General features: G+C 46.4%; 1 protein-coding gene across 5 annotated transcripts; it reads right to left on the bottom strand.

Moving 5' to 3' along the window:
* Positions 1-3,272: 3,272 nt before the first annotated feature.
* Positions 3,273-24,734, bottom strand: WDR55 (WD repeat domain 55). 5 transcript variants are annotated; one of them, XM_063928779.1, is made up of 10 exons: positions 23,756-23,808; positions 21,501-21,551; positions 15,834-15,994; positions 13,037-13,137; positions 11,991-12,078; positions 11,668-11,712; positions 8,522-8,701; positions 8,204-8,303; positions 6,635-6,804; positions 3,273-4,281 (listed from the first exon to the last, which is right to left on the bottom strand). In XM_063928779.1, exons 1-10 carry the CDS (start codon positions 23,771-23,773, stop codon positions 3,948-3,950), a joined length of 1,248 nt encoding a protein of 415 aa, XP_063784849.1. In that variant the 5' UTR covers positions 23,774-23,808; the 3' UTR covers positions 3,273-3,947. The 5 variants fall into 5 exon arrangements, with proteins under 5 accessions (XP_063784849.1, XP_063784853.1, XP_063784852.1 ...); XM_063928783.1 differs by lacking the exons at positions 15,834-15,994; positions 23,756-23,808 and adding an exon at positions 24,393-24,734; XM_063928782.1 differs by lacking the exon at positions 15,834-15,994 and having other exon boundaries at positions 23,756-23,847.
* Between the last annotated feature and the right edge of the window lie 1,724 nt (positions 24,735-26,458).

Raw genomic sequence — 26,458 nt, 5'->3', positions numbered from 1 at the left:
TCTTAATGATATTGGCTGTAAGTTTGGGGTCATTTTTCTGCTGCAGAATAAATTTGGAGCCAAACAGACTCCTCCGTGATGGTATTGCGTGATGGATAAGTACCTGCCTGTATTTCTCAGCATTGAGGCACAAAGAATCGGGCAACATTGATGATCATAGACACAGTGGTCGGCCAAGGAAACTTAGTGCATCAGATGAAAAACACATCATGTTTACGTCCCTATGAAATCAGAGGATGTCCGGCAGTGCCATCAGCTCAGAACTGGTAGAAACCAGTGTGAGCCAGGTACACCCATCTACTGTTCGGAGAAGTCTGGCCAGAAGTGGTCTTCATTGAAAAATTGTGGCCAAAAAGCCATACCTTCTACATGGAAACAAGGCCAAGCGACTCAACTATGCACGCAAACTTAGGAAATGGGGTGCAAAAAAACTGGGGTGAGGGTGATCTGGACTGATGGATGGAAGCAAGGGACAAAATGGTGTCCGTCAGGAAGTTTATTTTGGGCACATGTTCAATAAATTATTTTACATCCTGAGAGCGAACCACCATAATCCACAGAGATAAGTTCCATGGCATTTCCGACAATAGAGTGGGAACGCACCCATTGCAGTACACTGACATAACCTGTCAGTCACCAGGGTTTTCCCATATGGGGGAGTAGCAGAAAAGGGCAGTACGGATGGTGTAATGGTTAGCATCACTGCCTCATAACACCGAGGTCATGGGTTTGATTCCCACCAGGGCTCTGTGTGGATTTTGTACATTGGGGGTCATTCCGAGTTGATCGCTCGCTGCTGATTTTTGCAGCGCAGCGATCAGGTGAAAAAATAGCAATTATGCGCATGCGTTTGCCCCGCAATGCGCACGCGCGGCGTACGGGTACAAAGCTCTTTGTGGTTGTGCTCTGGTTCTAGCGAAGTTTTCCTTCGCACTGACGGCCGCAAGAAGATTGACAGGAAGGGGGCGTTTCTGGGTGTCAACTGACCGTTTTCAGGGAGTGTTTGTAAAAACGCAGGCGTGTCTGGGCGGGGGTATGACGTCAAATCCGGACACGAATAGGATGAAGTGCTCGCAAGCGCTGAGTAGGTTTAGAGCTACTCAGAAACTGCACAGACTGTTTTTGCAGAGCTCTGCTGCACATGCGTTCGCACTTCTGCTAAGCTAAAATACACTCCCCGTGGGCGGCGGCATAGCGTTTGTACGGCTGCTAAAAACTGCTATCGAGCGATCAACTCGGAATAACCCCCGTAATTCCTGTGCTTGCATGGGTTTCCTCCCGCAATATGCTGGTATAATGCCCCCCACCCCCCCTCAAAAAAAGAACCAAACAAAAAACACAACCCTAGTGTGTATGTACATAGGCAGATTAGATGGGCCAAGTGGCTCTTATCGGTCGTCAAAGTCTATGTTTCAAGAGGTCAGCTGCATAACTATTTGGCCTGTGAGCTTGTACAACAACTTCAGTGGTTTATAAAGGAGTACGTCAGTCACAAGGGACTCAAGGTCCCTGTAACCTGTTTAATGAGGCCTATGGTGGTATCTAAAAATTAGAATGCAACGGGGGCAATTCCAGCAAGTGTGTCCACCTCCCCACTGTTTCTCCAGCACTGGTTTGAGGAACGATGACATTTCATCTGGCAACATGTACCATCATACATAAATATTAAAGTTCTCCTGAATTCCTATATAATAATAGAAGCTTTAGCAATGCATTTCCTAATGATGGGCCAGCACTCGTCGGTCATGTAGACCTAGAGATCCCAGCCTTAGTTATGCGGTTCACAGGATAGGGGCTTGGTGGCTAATAACCAAAGTTACTACCTTTACCAAAATCGAATACAAATGAAGATAACCATTTAAAATTTGATAACTACCTGAGAGTTTTTAAGTGGGTCTGAGACTGGATGAAGTTAAGTATTTGCAGGAACTGGAAGTGCAGAGATAGCAGAAGATGGCACTTGTATGGCACAGGCTTGTAGATACCACATCTACCTCAAAGAGGGGTACCCTTCATCCTTCTGATGAAACCGATAGCCAGAATCTGATTAGTTGGTCCGCTCTATAGAAGCATACTTGCCTACCTGACCCTCTCCATGAGGGAGAAAATGCTCTGTTCCTGGACTTTCCTGGTAATGTATGATTGCCATCACCTGTGGTGAGCTAGTTAATTAATAAGAAAGGTGTTTCACCACAGGTGATGGCAATCATACATTACCAGGAAAGTCCAGGAACAGAGCATTTTCTCCCTCATGGAGAGGGTCAGGTAGGCAAGTATGTATAGAAGGCTCCACACTTCCCCAAGTGGCATGTTTAAACAACGAGAAAACTTAAGGAGATCTGTGACATGGTAGTTAGGAGCTGATTGGATGGTACTTTTCAATTCACTGGGTTATTAGAATAAGACAGAAGCTTCTACTGACAAAATAATTTGATGTTACCTTATCCAGGCTCCCTCTATGGCAGGGGTTCTCAAACTCGGTCCTCAGGACCCCACACAGTGCATGTTTTGCAGGTAACCCAGCAGGTGCACAGGTGTATTAATTAGTCACTGACACATTTTTAAAGGTCCAAAGGTGGAGCAAATTATTTCACTTGTGATTCTGTGAGGAGACCTGCAAAACATGCACTGTGTGGGGTCCTGAGGACTGAGTTTGAGAACCACTGCTCTATGGGACTTCTGTTCTATTTCCTTGACAAACATCCCCTGTATTTCTCAAACCTACTTTCTTCCTATATACAGTATACATTTAAAGCACATTTTTCGGTTTGCTACTGTCCCCAATATAATATCAGCGACACGTGTATAATACAAAACACTAGGCGAATCAAATTGGTCATGGTTTTTTTTTTTTTTTTTAAACAAAATCATCTAGATAAAACTTTATTTCTCTATCGTCCTAAGTGGATGCTGGGGTTCCTGAAAGGACCATGGGGAATAGCGGCTCCGCAGGAGACAGCCGCTATTCCCCATGGTCCTTTCAGGAACCCCAGCATCCACTACGGACTCCGAGAAATAGAATTATCGGTAAGTAAATTCTTATTTTCTCTATCGTCCTAAGTGGATGCTGGGGTTCCTGAAAGGACCATGGGGAATAGCGGCTGTCTCCTGCGGAGCCGCTATTCCCCATGGTCCTTTCAGGAACCCCAGCATCCACTACGGACTCCGAGAAATAGAATTATCGGTAAGTAAATTCTTATTTTCCTCTGTTTATGACTGTAGGTATAATAGATTCACTTTAAAATGCCATGTTCAGAGAAAAGAAAAAGGAGTATGTTCACCATTATTTGGTAGAAAAGACAACATGTTTAAATATTTAGCATTCCATTATGTAACAAAGGGACTGATTCAGGTTTGTAAGTAAAGCAAAAAAAGAAAGTAACTTTGTGTCCGGTACAAACCGTGTTGCCATGCAAGGGAAGCAAATACATTAAAAAAAATTCTGTGCAGGGTAAACACTGGCTGCTTTTGCATGTAGCCCACAAATGTTAGGCAGCTTTATTTTTACACTGCAATTTAGATTTCAGTTTGAACACACCCCACCCAAATCTAACTCTCTCTGCACATGTTACATCTGCCCCACCTGCAGTGCAACATGGTTTTGCCCAGTTGCTTGCTTTTTTGCTTTACTTACAAACATGAATCAGGCCCAAATTGCAGCCTGACAAGATATACCATCATCTGCCATGTGAAATAACAGTAGTGAAGAAATTATATCAATATGGGATGGAACTTCTAGGCCTTTTGGGAAATATCTCACAACTTTTGGTGGCACTGCCAACAGTCTGACCACTGGTTTGAAGAGTTTCTGGTTTGACCACATGGTACTGACAGAAAAAAAAGTCACTGGACTGATATTTGGGAGTATGCAGCCTAACTGCGGTCCTTGTAAGCTATCAGCGCACTTTAAAGTGAACTTCAAATGAGTTCTGTCCGTATGGAATATTTCAGTCGCTATCTGTGTCATCGCTGTCACTTTCTTCATCATCGTTTTCCTTTTCTTTGTTTTCGGTCGTCTCTTCCCTCAAGTCAGCGAAAAAGTCGTCGGCTCCGCCAAATGCCTTCTTGCTGAGCGCCGGTAGCTGCCGGTTCTTCTTCCGCTTCCTGTAAACGTCCACTATGACGGAGCCGAGTGACGAAACGTCCCAGAACTTCACTTTCTGGTCATGGGCGCAGCTGGCCAAGAGTTTTCCATCCCGGGATTTAGACAGCTGTTCTATTGGTTCTCCTGGATGCTGACCCACCGTACCGATAACTCGGTTGGGCAAAATGTTAATGGCCCTGGAATAAAAACATGAGATAATTAAAAATATATATATGTACGATTAAAAAACATCTCATTTTTGTTCTGGTTGACAAATAAAAAAATGATTTATTTATTTAAAATGAGACTATTTCTTCATACAAAATAGATCCCTAACTGTGTGATGTCATTAAGTGTTTCTGTCCATCTTTGTGATGTCATCTGTACTGTATACATCTCAGCTGAGTTTTAACCTAAATACATAACTGTGGGGGTAATTCAGACCTGATCGCTGGGCTGCTAATTTTGCTGTCCTGCGATCAGATAGTCGCCGCCTCCAGGGGGAGTGTGAATTCGCCGTGCAAGTGTGCGATCCTATGTGTACGCCGATCTGCTAAAATCCACTGTGTGCAGTTTCTGTCTGCGCAGCCCAGGACTTACTCCTACACTGCGATCACATCAGGCTGATCAGGGCCGGAGCCGACGTCACACACAATCCCTGAAAAGGCTTGGACACGCCTGCGTTTTTCCGGACACTCCCAGTAAACGCTCAGTTGCCACCCACAAACGGCCTCTTCCTGTCAATCACCTTGCAAACGCCCGTGCGAATGGAATTGTCGCACCATCCAGTCGCTGACCAGCGATGCCCTTTGTTGTTGTCAGACGCGCATGCGCATTGCGGTGCATACACATGCGCATTTAGTACCTGCTCACCCGCTGTGCGAAAACACAACGCACAGCAGCGATTATATCTGAATGACCCACTAAGATCACAGAGCTGGTTTTGTACCAGGGACATAGAGGGTCATTCCGAGTTGATCGCTCGCTAGCTACGTTTAGCAGCCGTGCAAACGCATACTCGCCGCACACGGGGAAGTGTATTTTCGCTTTGCAAGTGTGCGATCGCCTGTTCAGCCGAGCGGTACAAAAAAGTTTTTCGCAGTTTCTGAGTAGCTCTGGACTTACTCAGCCCTTGCGATCACTTCAGTCTTTTTGGTCCCGGAATGGATGTCAGACACCCGCCCTGCAAACGCTTGGACACGCCTGCGTTTTCCCTACCACTCCCAGAAAACGGTCAGTTGACACCCACAAACGCCCTCTTCCTGTCAATCTCCTTGCGATCGGCCGTGCGAATGGATTCTTTGTTAAATCCATCGCCCAGCAACGATCCGCTTTGTACCCGTACGACGCGCCTGTGCATTGCAGTGCAAACGCATGCGCAGTAGTAACCTGTTCGATGCTCTGCGAAAAACGGCAGCGTGCGATCAGGTCGGAATGACCCCCAAAGTCCTGATTTTAGTCATTGTTAAAATTACAATACTTCCCAGTATATGACATGAGACACAATGGAAATGATCTTTTGTGTTACTGATGTAATGTTGTTTAATTAGCAACTCACTTTAAAAACCATCATAATTTAGAACAATTGCGATGGTGCTGACACATCTTTCCCGTAATAAAGAAATTAATTTATCAAATAAATTAGTAGTCAGAGAGCGGGAGACAGATTGTAGTACGTATTAATTACAATTTTGGTCCGTTTATTTTCTAATGTCTACACTCAGGTGTCAATCACTAAACCACAATCCGAGATCATTATCCTGGTGTCATGTGTTCACTTGCAAATCATTTACAGATGTGTTCTCTTACATCCTTGCTGCAGACATGCTAAACAGCCCTTGAAGCCGCGCCATGCCGCAGCGGGACTCTGTAGCGCCGAGCGTCTTTTTTTTTTGCATTCCTTCCGCAAAAATGCGTCTTAGAATATGGCCATGCTGCATATCATTTTAATCAGCAGAAGCTGCTTGTGCGTTCTATTACATTACTTTGTGTCTAAGATGCATTATCACAGACAAAAACGCACACAAAAAGACGCTCTGCGCTAGAGTCACGTGTTATGTGTAACGCGATTTGTAGCGCACGGAGCAAAGACGTAAGAGGACGCATCTGTATCTGTCAATGTTTATGTGTAATGTTTGTTATAAAGAGAACAAATGGAGGCGTAACCAATCAGATTCCGGCGTCCGTTATTTAGTACAAAGTGCAGAATGTTAGCTAAAAACTGTTTGGTTGCCATGAGCCACAATCTCCGCTTGTCGTCATCAGAAGGTTTAAGAAATCTCCCCCAGTGAGAGCTACCCCTAATTTCCAAGTATGGGGGACATGTACTAAGCAGTGATAAAAGTAGAGGTGAGCCAGTGGAGAAGTTGCCCACGGCAACCAATCAGCTGCTCTGTATATGTTTATAATATGCAAACTATAAATGTTACATCAATGCTGATTGGTTGTCATGGGAAACTTCTCCACTGGCTCACTTCTCCACTTTTATCACTGCTTAGTACATGTCCCCCATTGTCTTGGTTATGAGACGTGCTCCATGATGCCACTGACCTAATAATGCCATCCGTGGACCCTGTGCACACGACGTTATCGCTGATGGGGATCATGCAGTCTATAGACTCCGCCTTCACTGCAAAACGGTCACTTGTTGCCCCAAACCCATTCCAGTTAAACAGGTAGATGGTCCCCTCGCTGGAACCACAGGCCACTTTTTTTCCCCTCTGAAGCAAGAGAGAAAATAGGGGGATTACAGGGTTTCACAAAATCTCATCACATCGGGCAAGGCTGTTTCTTAACGCAGATCTTGGCATTTTGTAATGGCCGTGGTGATCCGGGTACAGGTTACTTCTGAACAGCGGCGGCTGCTGCCCCTCGGTTGGACGGCTGCAGCGCCAAGCAGTGCAGGGGAGAGCTGGCCAGGACATATTAACATACATGTGTAGTTGTATGTAACATATGTCCTGGCTTCCCTCCCCTTGGATCCGGCGCCGCATGGAACACAGTGCTCAGGCTGTCAATCATCGTTTTGCCCGCCCCCCGGACTCCCATTGGCTGGTTTCCCAGGCGTCCGGGTTAACCGGTGATTGACCGCCTGAGCACTGTGTTCCATGCTGTGACGGATCCCCGGCGAAGGAAGCCAGGACATATGTTACATGCAACTACACATGTATGTTCACATGTCCTGGCCAGCTCCCCCCTGCACTGCTTGGACGGGGCTGCAGTCCAGGGGGTCGCTGCTTCTGAGAGATGCATCATTACATAGAGTTGTGTTGAAAACTCAAAAGTGCCAGTGTTCTGATAAATACAATGCAGTCATCAACTTAAAGTACAGTAAAAGTAATGTATGAATGTGCACGCCGGTAAGGGGGTCTGCAGCCCCCACTCTACTTGTCATCTGTCAGCGGCAGCAGCCTCTCTCCCCATGCCAGTAGTGTGCTGGGCTGTGGTGGGTCCAGTCTCCTCTGCCTGCATGGCATATCACACCTCCCTCCCACATCTGCCCCTGGCTGAGGGGCGCACAGCGCATATTTTCTTGAGTTTGGGGGTGTGGCCTCGCCTCCACATTTAGGCCACCTCCTACAGTACCCAGGCCCAACGTCACTCTATACGGCCCTGGAAACACAGAGTTGCCTGCGATTCTGTGTGCCTACGGACCTCACTGTACTTAGCAGGCTGCGCATGTGTCAGGGTATAAGCGTGTAGACCACGTACACGTATGAACATATGCAGAGACCCATCTGGCTTCACTCGTATCTCCTGCACCAATGATAGGTCTGGAGAAAATGCGCGCTGCCGATGAGGACGGCTGCTTTTCCCCCCGCGGATAAAGGGGGGCAGTGCAGGTGCACTGATGCAGCCTATTAGGAATGCAGGCAGAGATTCGCAATTAATTACAAATGTGTACAGTTATCGCAATTACTCCTACTTACCATGCGACTAGTAACCAGTCCCTTACGCTGTATATATTTAGCAAACGTGACCTGTTAAAACCTAAGTTGATGACAAACTTCCTTCGGGTATAAACAAGATTCTTACACCAGGCACCAAGTAGTGGCTTTAAAGGGCGCATAATGACCATCCACCCCAATAAAGGGGTAAGGGTGTCACCGCACAACCAACCTTCATTATAGCAACAGATGTCAGATCTCCGTTCTGGTATTCGGAGAGTAACTCAAACCGCCGTCTCTTTATGTTGAATACTCCCATTGTTCCATCCCCGCTGTAAGGAATAACGGACACACGATTACAGTAACACAGCACAAGACATATCATTAAACTGCAGGGGGGGGAGGGGGGAAATAAGTGAAATAATCGTCAGGTCACTTAATAAATGTAAGGGAGGGGTCTAACTGTGCGTCAACATCCAAGGTTAAATAGATGAGTGACAGTGAGCAATTAAAGGGTTCTAATCCTGAGTAGATGAACGGAAGGAGGTACCTGGCAGTGAGAAGCAGCTTTTTGTTTTGGTCAATGACCATGTCACTGATGTATTCTTCGTGGTTCTTCATCTCCATAAAAGCCGTACCTCTGCGGAGGTCCCAGATTTTCAGCATCCCGCTCTCATCACCGGTGGCAAAGAGGTTCTCATCTATCAGCAGCAGGCTGTTCAGCGCAGAGCTGCCATGTAGGAGATAAATCATCATAATACATTCACAGTCCTCTATTACCTTTCTTTATTGTACTTTAATTAGCAAAAATGCTAACTGCCCCGCCCTGCTTTTTTCTGAGGGAAAATGAAAAGTGAGGTAGAAACACAGACGTTCCTTCACACCCAGTGTCCATCTGCCTATGCATACGTGTGCTGTAAGTGGACACGTTATTCAGAAACGCTTTGTAAGTGGCAGGAAATTGTCACAAAAACTCAAGTGTCTCATGTGAGCACACTATATATTTCCTGCCATAGGCACTACAGAGGTAGGAGGTGTGGCTGTGATGGTGACAGAGGTACTACAGAGGTAGGAGGTGTGGCTATGATGGTGACAGAGGCACTACAGAGGTAGGAGGTGTGGCTGTGATGGTGACAGAGGCACTACAGAGGTAGGAGGTTGGCTATGATAGTGACAGAGGCACTACAGCATAAGGAGGTGCGGCTGTGACAGTGACAGAGGCACTACAGAGGTAGGAGGTGTGGATGTGAAGGTGACAGAGGCACTACAAGGGTAGGAGGTGTGGCTGTGATGGTGACAGAGGCACTACAGGGGTAGGAGGTGTGGCTGTGATGGTGACAGAGGTACTACAGAGGTAGGAGGTGCGGCTGTGATGGTGACAGAGGCACTACAGAGGTGGGAGGTTGGCTATAATAGTGACAGAGGCACTACAGCATAAGGAGGTGCGGCAGTGACAGAGGTACTACAGAGGTAGAAGGTGCAGCTGTGATGGTGACAGAGGCACTACAGAGGTGGGAGGTTGGCTATGATAGTGACAGAGGCACTACAGCATAAGGAGGTGCGGCTGTGACAGTGACAGAGGCACTACAGAGGTAGAAGGTGCAGCTGTGATGGTGACAGAGGCACTACAGAGGTTGGCTATGATAGTGACAGAGGCACTACAGCATAAGGAGGTGTGGATGTGAAGGTGACAGAGGCACTACAAGGGTAGGAGGTGCGGCTGTGACAGAGGCACTACAGCGGTAGGAGGTGCGACTGATGGTGACAGAGGCACTACAGGGGTAGGAGGTGTGGCTGTGATGGTGATGGAGGCACTACAGTGGTAGGAGGTGTGGATGTGATGGTGACAGAGGCACTACAACATAAGGAGGTGCGGCTGTGATGGTGACAGAGGCACTACAGCGGTAGGAGGTGCGGATGTGATGGTGACAGAGGCACTACAGCGGTAGGAGGTGCGGCTGTGATGATGACGGAGGCACTAGAGTGGTAGAAGGTGTGGCTATGACAGTGACAGAGGCACTATAGAGGTAGGAGGTGTGGCTGTGATAGTGACAGAGGCACTACAGCATAAGGAGGTGTGGCTGTGATGGTAACAGAGGCACTACAGTGGCAGGAGGTGCGGTTGTGACAGTGACAGAGGCACTACAGGGGTAGGAGGTGCAGCTATGATGGTGACAGAGGCACTACAGAGGTAGGAGGTTGGCTATGATAGTGACAGAGGCACTACAGCATAAGGAGGTGCGGCTGTGACAGTGACAGAGGCACTACAGAGGTAGGAGGTGTGGATGTGAAGGTGACAGAGGCACTACAAGGGTAGGAGGTGTGGCTGTGATGGTGACAGAGGCACTACAGGGGTAGGAGGTGTGGCTGTGATGGTGACAGAGGTACTACAGAGGTAGGAGGTGCGGCTGTGATGGTGACAGAGGCACTACAGAGGTGGGAGGTTGGCTATGATAGTGACAGAGGCACTACAGCATAAGGAGGTGCGGCAGTGACAGAGGTACTACAGAGGTAGAAGGTGCAGCTGTGATGGTGACAGAGGCACTACAGAGGTGGGAGGTTGGCTATGATAGTGACAGAGGCACTACAGCATAAGGAGGTGCGGCTGTGACAGTGACAGAGGTACTACAGAGGTAGAAGGTGCAGCTGTGATGGTGACAGAGGCACTACAGAGGTTGGCTATGATAGTGACAGAGGCACTACAGCATAAGGAGGTGCGGCTGTGACAGTGACAGAGGCAGGAGGTGTGGATGTGAAGGTGACAGAGGCACTACAAGGGTAGGAGGTGCGGCTGTGACACAGGCACTACAGCGGTAGGAGGTGCGACTGATGGTGACAGAGGCACTACAGGGGTAGGAGGTGTGGCTGTGATGGTGATGGAGGCACTACAGTGGTAGGAGGTGTGGATGTGATGGTGACAGAGGCACTACAACATAAGGAGGTGCGGCTGTGATGGTGACAGAGGCACTACAGCGGTAGGAGGTGCGGATGTGATGGTGACAGAGGCACTACAGTGGTAGGAGGTGCGGCTGTGATGATGACGGAGGCACTAGAGTGGTAGAAGGTGTGGCTATGACAGTGACAGAGGCACTATAGAGGTAGGAGGTGTGGCTGTGATAGTGACAGAGGCACTACAGCATAAGGAGGTGTGGCTGTGATGGTAACAGAGGCACTACAGTGGCAGGAGGTGCGGTTGTGACAGTGACAGAGGCACTACAGGGGTAGGAGGTGCAGCTATGATGGTGACAGAGGCACTACAGAGGTAGGAGGTGTGGATGTGATGGTGACAGAGGCACTACAGTGGAAGGAGGTGTGGCTGTGACAGTGAGAGAGGCACTACAGCGGTAGGAGGTGCGGCTGTGACAGAGGCACTACAGCGGTAGGAGGTGCGGCTGTGACAGAGGCACTACAGGGGTTGGAGGTGTGGATGTGATGGTGACAGAGGCCCAACAGAGGTAGGAGGTGTGGCTGTGATGGTGACAGAGGCACTACAGAGGTAGGAGGTGCGGATATGATGGTGACAGAGGCACTACAGCGGTAGGAGGTGCGGCTGTGATGGTGACAGAGGCACTACAGGGGTAGGAGGTGCGGCTGTGATGGTGACAGAGGCACTACAACGGTAGGAGGTGCGGCTGTGATGGTGGGCATGCTGAGATGTGTAGTACTACAGCAGCTGGAGTGCCACACGATACCTACGCCTGTTGTAGACTTTTGACCCATGATATACCTGGATTAGCATACCTGGTGAGGATAAATTAGAGAGTTGAGGAGAGGCCAGTCATGGACGGAGGAGACTTTTTCTGTTTCCAAGATACATGATCCCCTAAAATACACGTAGAAGTCCCCCGTGTCCTTTATTTCTATGCAGTTTCCCTGTCAGGTGAGATGTGAATGTGCAGCATACGGAAACTCCCATACAGGGATGGGATCATGTAAGCTGCACACACCCATCACCCATAGGCTGGCGGTATAGTCTACACACCCTCTAGGACCCTGTAAGGTATGAAGGAGATTCTTACTCATGGGCTTTGGTAATGCGCTTCACAAGCTTTCCCTGCTCCACGTTGAGAATGTGAATGGACTTGTCTTTAGAAACGGTGAAAAGTTCTAAATGAATAAAAGATAAAAATATTACAAAACCGGCATTTGTATTCGTATTGTCCATGGAGAAGGAGGATATAAACACTACACACACCTGCCAGTGACATTGGGCTGTGAGCTCCCCCCTCCCATACATTTACACTGTATTGTCTGATTTGCCCTATCTAGTATAGTTCAGCTCCTCTGAGAGATTGTCTGGTTGGAAAGAAGATCTGGTAATGCATGAGAGCCAATGACAAGCAACCACTTGCTCCCAAACACTATAAATTGGAAAAAAGCGGTCATTCAGACAAATTGGCCCCTTTCACACACACCTCTGCCACTCTCACATGTACCTTTGCCCCCCCCCCCCCCCCCCTCTCACATGTGCCCCTGCCCCTCTCACATGTGCCCCTGTCCTCACTAACCAGATCACACTACCGGACAGGACACTGCCTACCACGAGTTCAGCACACACATCTCCTGAAATACTCTGTGCTCTGTGGAGTAGTCTAATGTTCTGTTTGGTTGCAGATCATTCTAACCCCGCCCACTTCTAAACAGAGAATATCCCAAGGATTGAGTACAATGGGGGTAATTCTGAGTTGATCGCAGCAAGAACTTTGTTAGCAATTGGGCAAAACCATGTGCACTGCAGGGGAGGCAGATATAACATGTGCAGAGAGAGTTAGATTTGGGTGGGGTCTGTTCAATCTGCAATCTAAATTGCAGTGTAAAATAAAGCAGCCAGTATTTACCCTGCACAGAAACAAAATAACCCACCCAAATCTAACTCTCTCTGCACATGTTATATCTGCCCCCCTGCAGTGCACATGGTTTTGCCCAACTGCTAACAAAGTTCCTGCTGCGATCAACTCAGAATTACCCCCTATAACATGCTCAGACCATACATTAAAATGGGGGGGGGGAAGGGAAAGAAAACCAATGCAGTCTCCATGCACTAGGTGTGAAAGTGTCCTCTTACGTTGTCCATCACTGGTAAAAGCTGCATCTCGGCAGGATTTCAGGTGATGCCCAGAAGACCACAGCTCTTTGTTCCCATCCTCCAGGCAGGAATATGAATAACTGAAATAAAGGAGGATTCATTGAATAGCAAATATTGCTGATCAGTCTCTAATCCTAAATGCAGCATCTGAGAATTACCTTCAAAGACTGTAATGAGTCCGACAGCAAGCAGGGGTGGCTCTGAGTACTGACATACAGTAACCCAGAGGTTCCCAAACGCGGTCCTCAAGGCATCACAACGGTCCAGGTTTTACATTTATCCATGCTTGGCCACAGGTGACTAATTAGCACCTCAGTCAATTTGATTTAACCATCTGTGCCGAGCCATGGATATACCTAAATCCTGGACTGTTGGGGTGCCGTGAGGACCGCGTTTGGGAACCTCTGAAGTAACCTTTAAATCGCAACAGTTGTAATAACAGCTATTGAGTATTCAGCAATGTGTCTTCAAATAATAGCCCTCATTCCGAGTTGTTTGCTCGTTATTTTTCCCCGCATCGGTGCGATTAGTCGCAAACTGCGCATGCGCAACGTTCGCAGTGCACCAAGTAAATTTGCTAAAAAGTTGGGTAGTTTACTCACAGCTTAACGGAGAAATCTCTTCGTTCTGGTGATCGTTGTGTGATTGACAGGAAGTGGTTGTTTCTGGGCGGAAACTGGCCGTTTTATGGGTGTGTGTGTGAAAAAACGCAACCGTTTCTGGGGAAAACGTGGGAGTGGCTGAAGAAACGGGTGAGTGTCTGGGTGAACGCTGGAAGTGTTTGTGACGTCAAACCAGGAACGACAAGCACTGAACTGATCGCAGATGCCGAGTAAGTCTCGAGCTACTCAGAAACTGCAAAGAAATTTCTTTTCGCTATTCTGCTAATCTTTCGTTCGCAATTCTGTTAAGCTAAAAGTCACTCCCAGTAGGGAAGTAGCGTGTGCGGCTTAGCGTGTGCAAAGCTGCTAAAAGCAGCTAGCGAGCGAACAACTCGGAATGAGGGCCAATGTGTTTCAATTAAAATTAGTAACAAAAACACACAAAAATTAGACATTGTGACGACAAAGCAAAATTTCTGAAAAGAGCATCTTTGTAATAATGTGATGTTCTACCTTGTGGCCTGTACATCCTGTGTCATGTAACGGGGGTCTTGTGTGTGTCCCCTCCACACTTATGGCCTTCCCATTGCAAACACAAAAACAATCTGGAGCTGTCGCTGATTATAATGCTGTGTCTTTCCTTTTCCTGAACACTATGGGTTAATTCAATTAAGTGCCATGGTAACAATGTATTGAGCAAATTGGTCGCACTTATGGTATCCCCTGAATCGGTATTTTAGTATGTACCCCTGTGGGGCTGCCAACTACGACATGGGATTTAGGGGGTGATTTAGTGTGCCATTGGTGGCGTTCATATGCCACAACCGTGGTCATCGCTCAATATTCCCCGTAATAAACTGACCCCTATATTGGTCTTCTGCTTATCTGAGTTGCCATCTGCATCAGAGTTGACATCATTCCAATACCTTCTCCAGTTTGCATCTAATGCGGCTCCCAATACCATGCAATGACATTCCCAAACTTGATCCTCAAAGCCCAACAGTCCAGTTTTTCGGGATATCCATGCTGAAGCATACGTGACTCAGGGGCAGATGTACTAAGCCTTAGGACTGGATTCAAATACCTGCATTCATTTACTGCCTCGGGCTTTAAATCCCTGGGCTATTCAATTAAAGCCCATTTTCCTTGGTAAATTACCAACTACTGTGCGTTAACCCATAGAATCCGTTATAAATTCCCGGAACTATGGGTTAACAGCTTTGCAGCACCTGTGATCAGGGCATTTAAGTGGAATTCTGTTCAATCTTCCTCAGGCTCGAACAGAAATCTGCGTTAACTGCAGGAGCTGCCATGAGCTATAATTGAATAGCCCCGGCAGATCAATTAGCCTGTGGTAAATAACCTCGGCTAATTGAATCCGCCCCTTAGAGAGTGATAATGTGAAGAAAGATATAATCATCTCCCTCTAAAAGCCTTTCTCATTTTGAACTACCCTTCTGTGTTCGCCCATGGATATCCTTAAAACCTGGAATGATAGTGGCCTCGAGGACTGAAATTGGCAACCACTGCCGTAGAGTATTTGACAACACATTATATACTTCTCAGTGCTTCTCAAATCCAGTCCTCGGGACACACTGACAGTGCATGTTTTCCATATCTCTTTGCTAGAGAACAGGTGTATTCATTACTGACTGACACGTAATAAGATCCACAGGTGATTCTAGTTATTTCACTTATTGTTCTGTGAGGAGACCTGGAAAACATGGACGTTAAGTATGTCCCGAGGACTGGACTTGAGAAACACTGCTAAAGTGTATTAGGCAGGAAGCCCGTGTGCATGGAAGACAGCTGATCAGTCCTGGAAATCTATTACCATGCATGTTGATGAGCAGTATCTGCTGACGGTATGATCAGCACTGAGTAAGTACCATTGAAACACAGATGACCACCAAACATGCTGAAAAAGTATTTACACGGGGAATACAGAAAGATACAGTGCAGCGACCATTAGCTGAGATGTTGATCGGAAATGTGGGTGAGCCATTAGCATGGCAGTGAAAGGTAAGTGCAGATGGAACACAGCATGATTACTACTAAAGTTGTATGAGTGAAACGCGCTGGGCTGTCAGGGGAGGATCGTTAGGGAGATCATGGGCGTCAGACTCGCAAGATAATTGTTTAAAAATCAAAAATAAACTTATTTGACGACTTACACAAACACATCCCCATCTACGTCTCCTGCAGCGAGGATATCCCGACTGGGGTGAAACGCGATGGTGTTCACTGCAGCCTCGAATGATATATCCCCTGGCGTATCCCTCACCCTGGGTTCTGCGGGGCCCGGAGTGTCGTCAAGCTCTTCCTCAGACTCATCCTGTACAAGATGAGCATACCAGGTGTTTATTAGGCCATCTGAAATCATTTCACGTGCCAGGACACAAGGATTCCTCCCTAATCCTACTAGAAACACTCTTGTCTCAAAATGTCAACAACAAAAGAAGTATGTCAGAATAAAGAGTCAACAAAACTCACTGTACTCTGGTCATTAAGGTGTTAATACTCAAATGCTCAAAAACACCCCTGAATAAACTTATAGGCTACGAAACATCACATCTGTATGCAGACACAAAACGAGAATTTGCCCTGAGCTACATTTGTGCAAAAAAACAAAACAAAACAACCCCCCCCAAATACTCAATTTTATAGAGAAGTCAGAAAGTAGGTTTGTGTCAGACTCCACCGATGACATTACAATTTCCAACACTGAAAGTGTTCTACAGTTTAAAGTGGTCACGGGGTACTGGACTTTACAGAAAGTCCATTATACCTCTTACAGTTTCAGGTTCTAGATGAGCCTACATATGAATGTATATCCCTAAATAGTTGATATCTCTATTACAATTGTAAATGTGTTTCAAGGCATCTAACACTGTCTACTCTACATCTTTCCACCTGGCAGAATAATGGCTCTGAAGTGGATCTCCAACCTCATGGAGGCGATAGCAGACCACTACCGCCATCGTAAATTTTGACCAAAAAGCCCACCAAGGTGAAAAGGTTCTTACTTGTCAACGTATACTTTGTGGCTGGATAATGGTGAAATTATCCCAAAAGTACACCTGAGTGATCACTACAGTGAGTTCCGCGATGGCCGTTGGATGACGGAACAGGCTCCTGGCAGCATGGCCTTTAAAAGAACCGGAAGAAGAGAACCAACGCAAGCTCCATCACCGCTTAAAAACCTGGGAACCAGAGAATAAGGAAGAGCCCCACAGCCGTTTGAAGGAAATGTGGGCTCAGAATAAAATCTTAGAGAAGGAACTCCACGCCATAAAACTCCAGGTGGAAGCCACTCAGCTTGAGCTGATGGAGCCCAGACAACAAGACCAGTAAAATAACAAAAGAACAGAAATTCATTAAACGTTAATCATCTTCTTTATCTAGATAGAAAATGTGCTCTAAAAGGTTTCCGTAATCTTCTAATCAGAAAGGGCCGTAATTCTGTAGGAATTAGTGCTCCTTTTGTTCAGAAGACTGCAGAAATCTCTCAGTGCACTTTTTACCCACTTTCTAAGAGGTGAGTGGATAAAGAATATTGTTGTGAACTTCTGGAAAGAACATTCTGGCCCTCCTGTAAAGGGCCCTACTCACTGGCCGACCCGCCGCCGAGCTGCCCGACGGCGGATACGGCCGACGAGCGACCCGGCGGCAGTGACGGGGGGAGTGAAGTTTCTTCACTCCCCACGTCACGCGGCTGCATTGAAGTGCAGGCAAATATGGACGAGATCGTCCATATTGGCCTGCATGCACAGCCGACGGGAGACCAGCGATGAACGAGCGCGGGGACGCGCATCGTTCATCGCTTAAGTCTCCACACTAAAAGATATGAACGAGTTCTCGTTCATTTATGAACGAGATCGTTCATATCTTTCAGAATATCGCCAAGTGTGTAGGGCCTATAAGTTACTCTAGTTACAGCATGTAGAGTAGAACATCAATAAACTAGTCAGAGCAAAAATATTGTCTTCAGTGCGTTCTTGTCTCTATTAAATGTGTGTGTAGCGGGAAAATATATTTTATGTCTACGTAAATAAAGAAATATGATAATTATTCATAATGTACAATTATATATTCGTGAGCTTCCTGCCAGAGCTCCTGCTAATATCCTGATCTATCTCCTGTTTCCCTGGTGTTCTGTGGCTGAAAATTTCTGCAAGAGTGCAGTACCCCCCTCTGCTCCTGCAGTGTGAATTTGGGGATCCTCTGTGCCAAGAGTCCTAACTTACTGGCTGGTGAAATCTGTGACTGGATCCTGAGGAAGACTCTGCTCTCAGTGTAGCTGTTTCTCCTGCTGCAGCTCTGCCCTCACTCAGCTGCTGGGGCCAGTGTGCTCAGGGCTGGTGAGCTTGTATTATACACAGCACACATTCCACTGCCTGTCCCCTTCTCCCCTGGTGCGGATATTACTGAGCACATAGTATTACAGAGACAACACTCCCTGTGAATTTGGGACAGAGCTTTAACTATAACCGTAGTGCAGGGAAGAGCACTGTATGCCTGGATCCCTCTCACCTCTAGAACACATTTGCTGGACTCACACCCCTGCGTTCTTTGGATGAGCTGAGCTCCTGTGTGTATAACTCTGCTCCCTTTCTACCAGTGGATCTTCCTCTTGCTCCTATACTGCTTCTTCCCCCTGCAGCCATGTTTAATCCTGTTCATATTTCTGGACATTCAGTCTCAATCATCCTGAAGGCTATCGCGGAATCCGAGCAAAGGGTTATTAATATGTTTGGAGTAGAGACTGTTGCAGTAACTGGTTCTCCTGTGGGGTCCACCTGCCCGCCGGTGCTGCTACCCTCGGAACCTTTGGGGGAGCTTGTATCTGTGGTGCCTGCCGCTCCGCTACAGTCGATGCTTAATGCTGGAGGTTCCTCCGACGAACGCATTGTGAACAAAATGGGGGAGTTGCGGATTCTTCCTGCGCATATTCACCGTTATTTGCAGTGGGTGATGGCACGTGGGATGTCGGTGACTGCCTCTGTCTCATCGTTGGTGACTGTATGGACCTCCATTGCAATTTTCTTTGAGGCTCCGCAGTGTGACCTCCTTGATAATGGGGGAGAACGGTATTGTATCATTTCGCAGATAATTGTGATGTTTGGGAGAGGGATGGTTCTCCATTCTACATTTACCATGGAACTGTGGCCTATCCTCTTATCTATCTGGCTAATGCTGTGCAGGATGGTTGCTGGCTCCACTACCTTCCTGATTACTGCTCATGTACCGCTAAATGACTTGATTCCAGAGTGGGCTTATCCTCCGGACTGATTTTCTTTCTTTCCAAGTCTGTATAATACCTCACTGGTTACCGGGTCCTTGGCTGTGTTCCATTTTATTGTTGATACTTTCTTAAATACTATGTTCTATTCTGTTTTTTGTATGTCTTGCCATTGATATAATTTCGTTATTTGATGGTTCTAAGATATGTTTTATTTGACCAACGCTTATTTAAGGGTTACATATCCATATATACTGTTGTATCTGTAGGGTGCTACCAGCACTATTCCTTATATTTCCAGGTCGCTTATCATATCTTAATATTTGCATATTATTTTTTTATTTGTATTTCTCATATGAGGGAGATCTACTCTATTTACTGTTTGGCCATATTTCTTCTTTTTTTTATTTGCCCCAGTCACTTATTTTTTCATTTATCCTGGTATTAGGGAAGGGAGGGAGGGGGGTGTTAGACAGTTAGGTCATGTAGTTTAATGGGGGGTGGAGGGGGGGGGGGGGGTTGGGGATCCAGGTATACCTAGGTTGGGAATAGGCTATACAGGGTGGGGGGTATTGAGGTGGTTTGTTTTGGGTTTTTTTTAATTTATTTATTTTTTCTGTTTTGTAGGGATTTTTGTTTTATCTCTATGAGCAGCAGAGGTCTTAGGATTTTAATTATTTCTTATCTTTTTTTTTCCTGTATACTCATGCATGTTTTTTATCTATAGTTTGCAGTGCCAATACTTTTGTATTTTTCTACGCCTCATGGGTCAGTCTTTTTTTATTTTATTTTATCATTTTATCCTCAATGTGTGAGCTCACATGGCGCCTGTGGGCTCTTACTCTTTCTGCTTATTGATATAATGTGGGGCGTATTGTATATCCTGTACTATTAGACGTGTACTGCAGTTGTATTCTGTGTCTCCTGTCTGACCGTACTTCTGCTTGCATCCTGCATACTTTACTATACCTGCCGGTATTGTTTGTTTCATATGTATACTTTTTTTTTATTTTTTATTTTTTCATATTATTCTTTTTGGAATGTTCATTTAAAACTTTCAATAAAAAAATACGCAATTTAAAAAAAATTATATATTCGTAATATCAGGTAAAACAATTCCATTATCACACGTAAGCATCCACAATATATCACATATGATGGTATATAAAGTAATGGTATAACAACATACTGTACAGCCTAATTCAGATATGGCTGGAGGTGCGCCCACGGGTGCAAAGTACCAATTTTCAATACTCTGCATGCACGTGAAGCAGTCCTGCGACATAGGACGCACAGTGGCAGCAGACTGTCAGCGATTGGTCTGCTGCCATCTGGAGGGCAAGGAAGGCGCAGCGACGGCCTCCGTTTATGAAAATGGAGGTGTGTCGCCTCTGTTCAGGGGGCGGGAAGTGGTGAGAGATCTCCGTTCTAGGATGAAGATTTATTGGCTTCTACGACGGGCAGCATGCGGGGCACCGTGGGTGCCACAAGCCGCCCAATGGGAGGGGAGAGATCTGACGGTGCGTCGTTTGTAACAGACGCCTCGTGCTGCATTACAATACAGCGCTATTACTGCTGTTCCTCCTATTGTGATAACCTGTATAATCGGTTCTCAGATGAAATCGTCAATTTAGCTCCTGTATCAGAGCATCAATAAGATCGTCATACTCCTATTCCGATATATCACTAGTGGAAAGTCTCCTAATTAATGTAACCAGTGGAAGTAATTAGGACTTATACATAGTTACTATCATTAGTACTTGAGCCAATAATGTATATTGGGCCTCATTGAGATTTGATCAGAAAGGTATAAGACGCCCAAATTTGCATATTCACTCGCATAATTATGAAGCATACACAGAAATAGAGTACCACATCAATTCCGGTTGACGCATGCTTATGTAGAATATACGCGTCTGCAGTCGCAGCGGCGTCATGTTTAAAAAAATAAAAATCATGTAATGCCATCAAAAGATTTTTGAAATAGTTGTAGGGGAGGCAATCACGAGAGCGCCTGACGGGATCCCGGCACACACAATGCCAACGCCAGAATCCCAACAGGCGGTGAAAGGCCGCCACAGGCTTTTCTCCCTTTATGGGTGTCCAAAAGCAAGGGTCTTTCTAGTGCTCGCCCCGCTGCCTGCATACTGGTGGCTGGAATCCCGCTGTCAGGATCATGAGGGCCCCGGTATAACAACGCCCTGGGCCACCTGGAGGGGGTGTGACCACAGCATGCTGAGGGCATGGCCACACCTCTTTGGGGGCGTGTCTAGCACATGAGAAGCACCCACTCACAGAAGCATGGCATGCCTCCCAGCCAGGGCAGTAGAGAGCCTGGCCGGGCCCAGGTACTTTTCAGTGGGTATGGCCTAATCACAGGGGGCATGGACCAGGGCCTCCACTGGGCCCCTCCAACAGACCTGGGCCCAGGTAATTTGTACCCCCCCCCCCCCCCTCCCTCTCTCGGCGTCACTGCCTGGAATTGCTACTTGAGGATAGTGGTAGGTATTTACATTCAGAGGTGAGAGAGGCCATGAGTCCTGAGAATAGGTCCATTTAGGTAAAAAAAAAAAAATAACAAAATAAAAAACATTTGTACCTGTTGACTTTGTTCATCATTTGCTTCCAGGTCTTTGCTGAGCGGGGCGGCCTACAAGAAATCATGTAGAAATAACTGGTGGCATAAAAATCCAATTTTGTATGAGGATACAATGTTTCATTTAACATCTAATATGATTGCATGTGTGCAACAAGGACATAATTGTGAAACCGAAAGGTCACTAATATTTTGTTATTCACCATGAAAAAAAAATGATTTTACACCTTTATTAAGTGTGTAGCACAATTATCAGCAGAAGAGCTGGGTACACACTGGTTGATATCGGCAGGTGTGTACAACTGATATGTCTGCATGTTGTTCACAAACATATCGCGTCGGCCCTGAAGCACAGCCAAATTATCGGCATGTCTGGCTGTATGTACAGGCAACCCGCCCACCTGCATGGACCGCCGTCACCGACATAACAAATGGGTAGGCAAATTCAAATGCACGTCCATTTGTGATGTCAGGACCGACATATCGAAGGGCTAATTGAGGAGTACAGTACTCCTCAATTAGTACTGTACAGTACAGTAGCGCACCTAATCGGCCGTTCTATTTACATATGTAATTTTAGTATGGATCCAGTTCTTTCTATATATTTACCATGGATCTGGCTTTGGGATTAAAGTGAAAGCAGGAAAGGTCCGGACTCCGGACCAGCTACCTGCAGCAACTTCGGCCGCTCTGGGGCTCTCTGTGCATGCCTCCCTAAACTGAGCTTCACAGCGGACAAAAAAAGTCGTTCTGATGTCCGTACCGTTCCGTTGTGCTGCTCCCATTCTCTCTGCCCGAGTGCAGCCGCTGCGGGTCAGGAGGGGGCTGTTCATCTCTCTGCACCTTTTGCTGTTTGTCATACAGGGGGACACGGCGCACTGAGAGCTCCACAGCAGCACAAGTAATACCCCTTTCATACTGCACAAATAACCTGGTATCGACTCGAGTTATATTGCCAGGTCGATGCGGGTCGCTGTGCATTGTGAAAGGGTCACTCCAGAAATCCCGGGTCGCCTGACCTGGTAATTCAACCGAGAAATAAAGAAGGGTAATTATTATACCCAGGTGATTACCGAGTCAGGTGCAGTGTGAACGGATTGCCGGGCCGATGCGACCCGGGACCCGTTCGCAGCATAGGGAGAGGCGGCGCGGAGATGATCTCATCTCCCAGCGTTGCCTCCGCACCAGCCCCCGATGACGACGCAGTCCCCGCCTCCAATGGCAACCCGACCCTGCATATTGCCGGGTCAGGGAAGACAGTGTTAGGGCTGTTTCACACAATCCGGTTCTCCGCAGATCGCAAAAAGCTGGACAAACTTTGTCCAGCTTTTTGCCATCCGGGAGGGTCTTTCACAACGGTTTTGTGCTGTGTTTAAGGCTGTGCGCATGCGCCACAGCACGGCACAAAAAAAACGTGTGTGAAAGCGTCCACTCACACACGTAACTCACTGCCTGTAAGGACGGCACGGCAGACGGACCTTTCAGTGGATATTTCCGGCTGCAACCCGGCAGCCGTGCCGGGGTCGTGTAAACTGACAGATTGCTCTGCATGTGGCTCAGCAGCACCAAAAAGCCGTCTGGGATTTTGTCGGGCGGCGGGAGCCGGTGCGTGTGTAACAGCCCTGAGGGTCCAGTGCCGGGTCGCACCCGGGAAGGACCCATTTCCAATTCTCGGGTGCGACCCGGCATTTGCGATCCGAAAGCGGTATTAGTTGCTGCGGGAACCGACGCGGTGTTCCGGAGTCTAGACCAGTCCGGCTTTCACCCAATCCCGTCTTTTTTTCGAAAACAGAAACTTCCCACCTTTGGCAACATTCAAAGACATAAGTTTTCCAAGTGTCCCTTTTCATACTGCAGGACCACACACACCAACTCATTTGGGTTGTGTATATTACTGGTGGCATGGTAGCAAATGTAGCAACCTGACGTGTTATTGTTTTCTAAGCAAAATAAGTAATGTAAGGCACATATACATCTGCCTTACCAGATCATACAGCCAAGCTGCTGTTTCTCATTCTCATGGTGCTACACGTATAATGCGGAAAACGTGCGGCCACTAGTGCAGCACAGAGCGGTGCGTTGCGTTGCTGCAGGGAACCGGGTATAAGTGTGACGAGAACCCGGTGACTGCGCTCCAGGAAGGACCAGTCTGACACCCTGCACTCCTATACATAAGATGTATTAGTAGGACGCCTCACTCTGCATTGATTTAGTAATAAACCTGGTTTAGGAACATAAAACGCAGCACATGCGCTTACCTCCATGGGCGCCGCCATTTTTAAAATCCTCCTGCCAGGTCCTGGCTGCTGCATAAAGCAACACGGACACAACGGGGAAGTTATGGCGTTGTTGTAGCTTATTACACTAGAAAGTGCAACACAAATTCCCTGTTATTCAGTTCTGGGTACCTGTCAGCTCATGTATTTGTTAGATTCACAAAGTAACAGTATTTAACTATTACTTTATTTGTGCTCAGCTGGGACTTCTCTATATAGAAAGGGGAGAACATGCAATTTGCAGAATCAGTAAGTATGTATCAGTACATACTAGTCTGTAGCATGTTAGATGGATGGATGGATCATCTCATATCTCCTGCACTCAGGACTCTGTGGCATTAAAGTAGATTAAAGAGAGTTTATCAATATTAAAACAGTAAGAGTTTTATATTGAGTTTATTAATAGATATTAACGTATACAGATGGTGAGAACTATAGGTTACATGCCTTCCCCCCCCCAAAAAAAATGTAGACGGTCAGTATAGAATAAATGGACAGTGAGTATAAAAGCCACGGCGGTCCCTGGAAAGTAGGGGCAATTATTGCAGCTCCTGTGCTAAATGGTATGGTAAAAATTAAAATGTAGTGAGAAGTAAACCGTTGTTCTACTAGTACTTACACTAGGATAGCGTTCCCTGCTTAGCGCTGTTAATCCGCATCGGCAGCACCACTGACCTAGTGGTTACCAGTTCTGCCTCACAGCCCTGAGGTTGCGAGTTCCAATTCCTGACAAATTAACTATGTGTATGTGTGGAGTTTGTATGTTCTTCCTGTGTTTGTGTGTGTGTTCCCTCCAGGTGCTCTGGTATCCTCCAACACTCCAAAAACATACTAGTTAGTAAACTGGCATGTGAATAAACATTACTCCCAGTGTATACGTGTGCTCATGCCACAGGGAGTATAGATTGTAAGCTCCCAAACAATGAGGGTGCTTCTCCTCTAAGGACAATAATTGTGTATGCACCAGACTATTATAACTATCACATAGTTAATGAAGGTATATATCCTCCAAGGTGTATCACTCAGTATATTCAGACCTAGGGGGTAATTCCAAGTTGATCGCAGCAGGATTTTTGATAGCAATTGGGCAAAACCATGTGCACTGCAGGGGAGGCAGATATAACATGTGCAGAAAGAGTTAGATTTGGATGGGTTATTTTATTTCTGTGCAGGGTAAATACTGGCTGCTTTATTTTTACACAGCAAATTAGATTGCAGATTGAACACACCCCACCCAAATCTAACTCTCTCTGCACATGTTATATCTGCCTTCCCTGCAGTGCACATGGTTTTGCCCAATTGCTAACAAAAATCCTGCTGCGATCAACTTGGAATTACCCCCCTAGTGCATTGCCTTTATTGAGGAGGTATATATACATCAGGGGTTCTCAAACTCGGTCCTCAGGACCCCACACAGTGCATGTTTTGCAGGTAACCCAGCAGGTGCACAGGTGTATTAATTACTCACTGACACATTTTAAAAGGTCCACAGGTGGAGCTAATTATGTCACTTGTGATTCTGTGAGGAGACCTGCAAAACATGCACCGTGTGGGGTCCTGAGGACCGAGTTTGAGAACCTGTGATATACATAATTTGGATGGTGTACTATACATCCACAGGAGACTATATATTAAATAACGCTTACTAGATTAACTAGCACTATACTCCATCAGCACAATTAATGTTACCACCACCTGCTGGATGACGACAAGGGTGTCTAGCACTGCAATTAGAAATAACAATAATTGACTTATCTGCTCTGATCTAAAGGGCCCTACACACTAAAAGATTATCTGTCCAATCTGGCTGATTGGAAAGAAAATCTGGCAATGTCTGGAAGCAAATGGCAATTAACTATTTGCTCTCAAACATTGAAAAACAGACAAAAATGGACTTTAAGTCAAATTGGTTAAGTTTGTTTCATTAAACCAATTTATCTGAACTGTTTTTGTCCATTTTCTTGATTTTAGTAGCAAATTGTTGATTGTCATTTGCTCCCAGCCATTGCCAGATTTTCTTTCCAATCAGCCAGATTGGACAGATAATCTTTAAATGTGTAGGGCCTATTAGACCTATTACAGAACTTTGAACTATTATCACAATACTAAACAGGACCTGCACTTTCCAACATACCTCTATATTATAGAAATCCTACATCGAATATATAGTGAAACCAATATCCATAAATATAATGTGGACAAATTAAATAATAACTGATTACTGGCTTAATCTGGGACAAATAATATATCTTTTTGGTAGTGATGAGCGGGTTCGGTTCCTCGGAATCCGAGCCCGCCCGAACTTCACCTTTTTTTTACACGGGTCCGAGTGACTCGGATCCTCCCGCCTTGCTCGGTTAACCCGAGCGCGCCCGAACGTCATCATCCCGTTGTCGTATTCTCGCGAGACTCGGATTCTATATAAGGAGCCGCGCGTCGCCGCCATTTTCACACGTGCATTGAGATTGATAGGGAGAGGACGTGGCTGGCATCCTCTCCGTTGTATTAGAAAAAAAACAAACTGAGTGACTTAGTTTTAATTGTGGGGAGGATTGGGGACGGGGAGCAGCTGTTAGGGAGTACAGTGCAGGGTTTTGAGTTTAATCCGTTGTTTCTCTGCCTGAAAAAAAACGCTCCACCATATCTGTGCTCACTCAGTGTGCTGCACTGCTGCATGATATATCT

Source organism: Pseudophryne corroboree, chromosome 6, assembly GCF_028390025.1.
Source record: "Pseudophryne corroboree isolate aPseCor3 chromosome 6, aPseCor3.hap2, whole genome shotgun sequence".
NCBI lineage: Eukaryota > Metazoa > Chordata > Amphibia > Anura > Myobatrachidae > Pseudophryne > Pseudophryne corroboree.
Note: the sequence above shows the minus strand (reverse complement) of the source record. Positions and strands in the feature narration are given on the sequence as shown.

Excerpts from the sequence above, each read along its gene's own strand:
- WDR55 (XM_063928779.1), bottom strand. Across the intron at positions 15,995-21,500 it reads ATGATGAACAAAGTCAACAG|GATGAGTCTGAGGAAGAGCT; the intron begins GTACAAATGTTT and ends CATCTTGTACAG. Across the intron at positions 6,805-8,203 it reads CATCTGTTGCTATAATGAAG|AGGGGAAAAAAAGTGGCCTG; the intron begins GTTGGTTGTGCG and ends CTCTTGCTTCAG.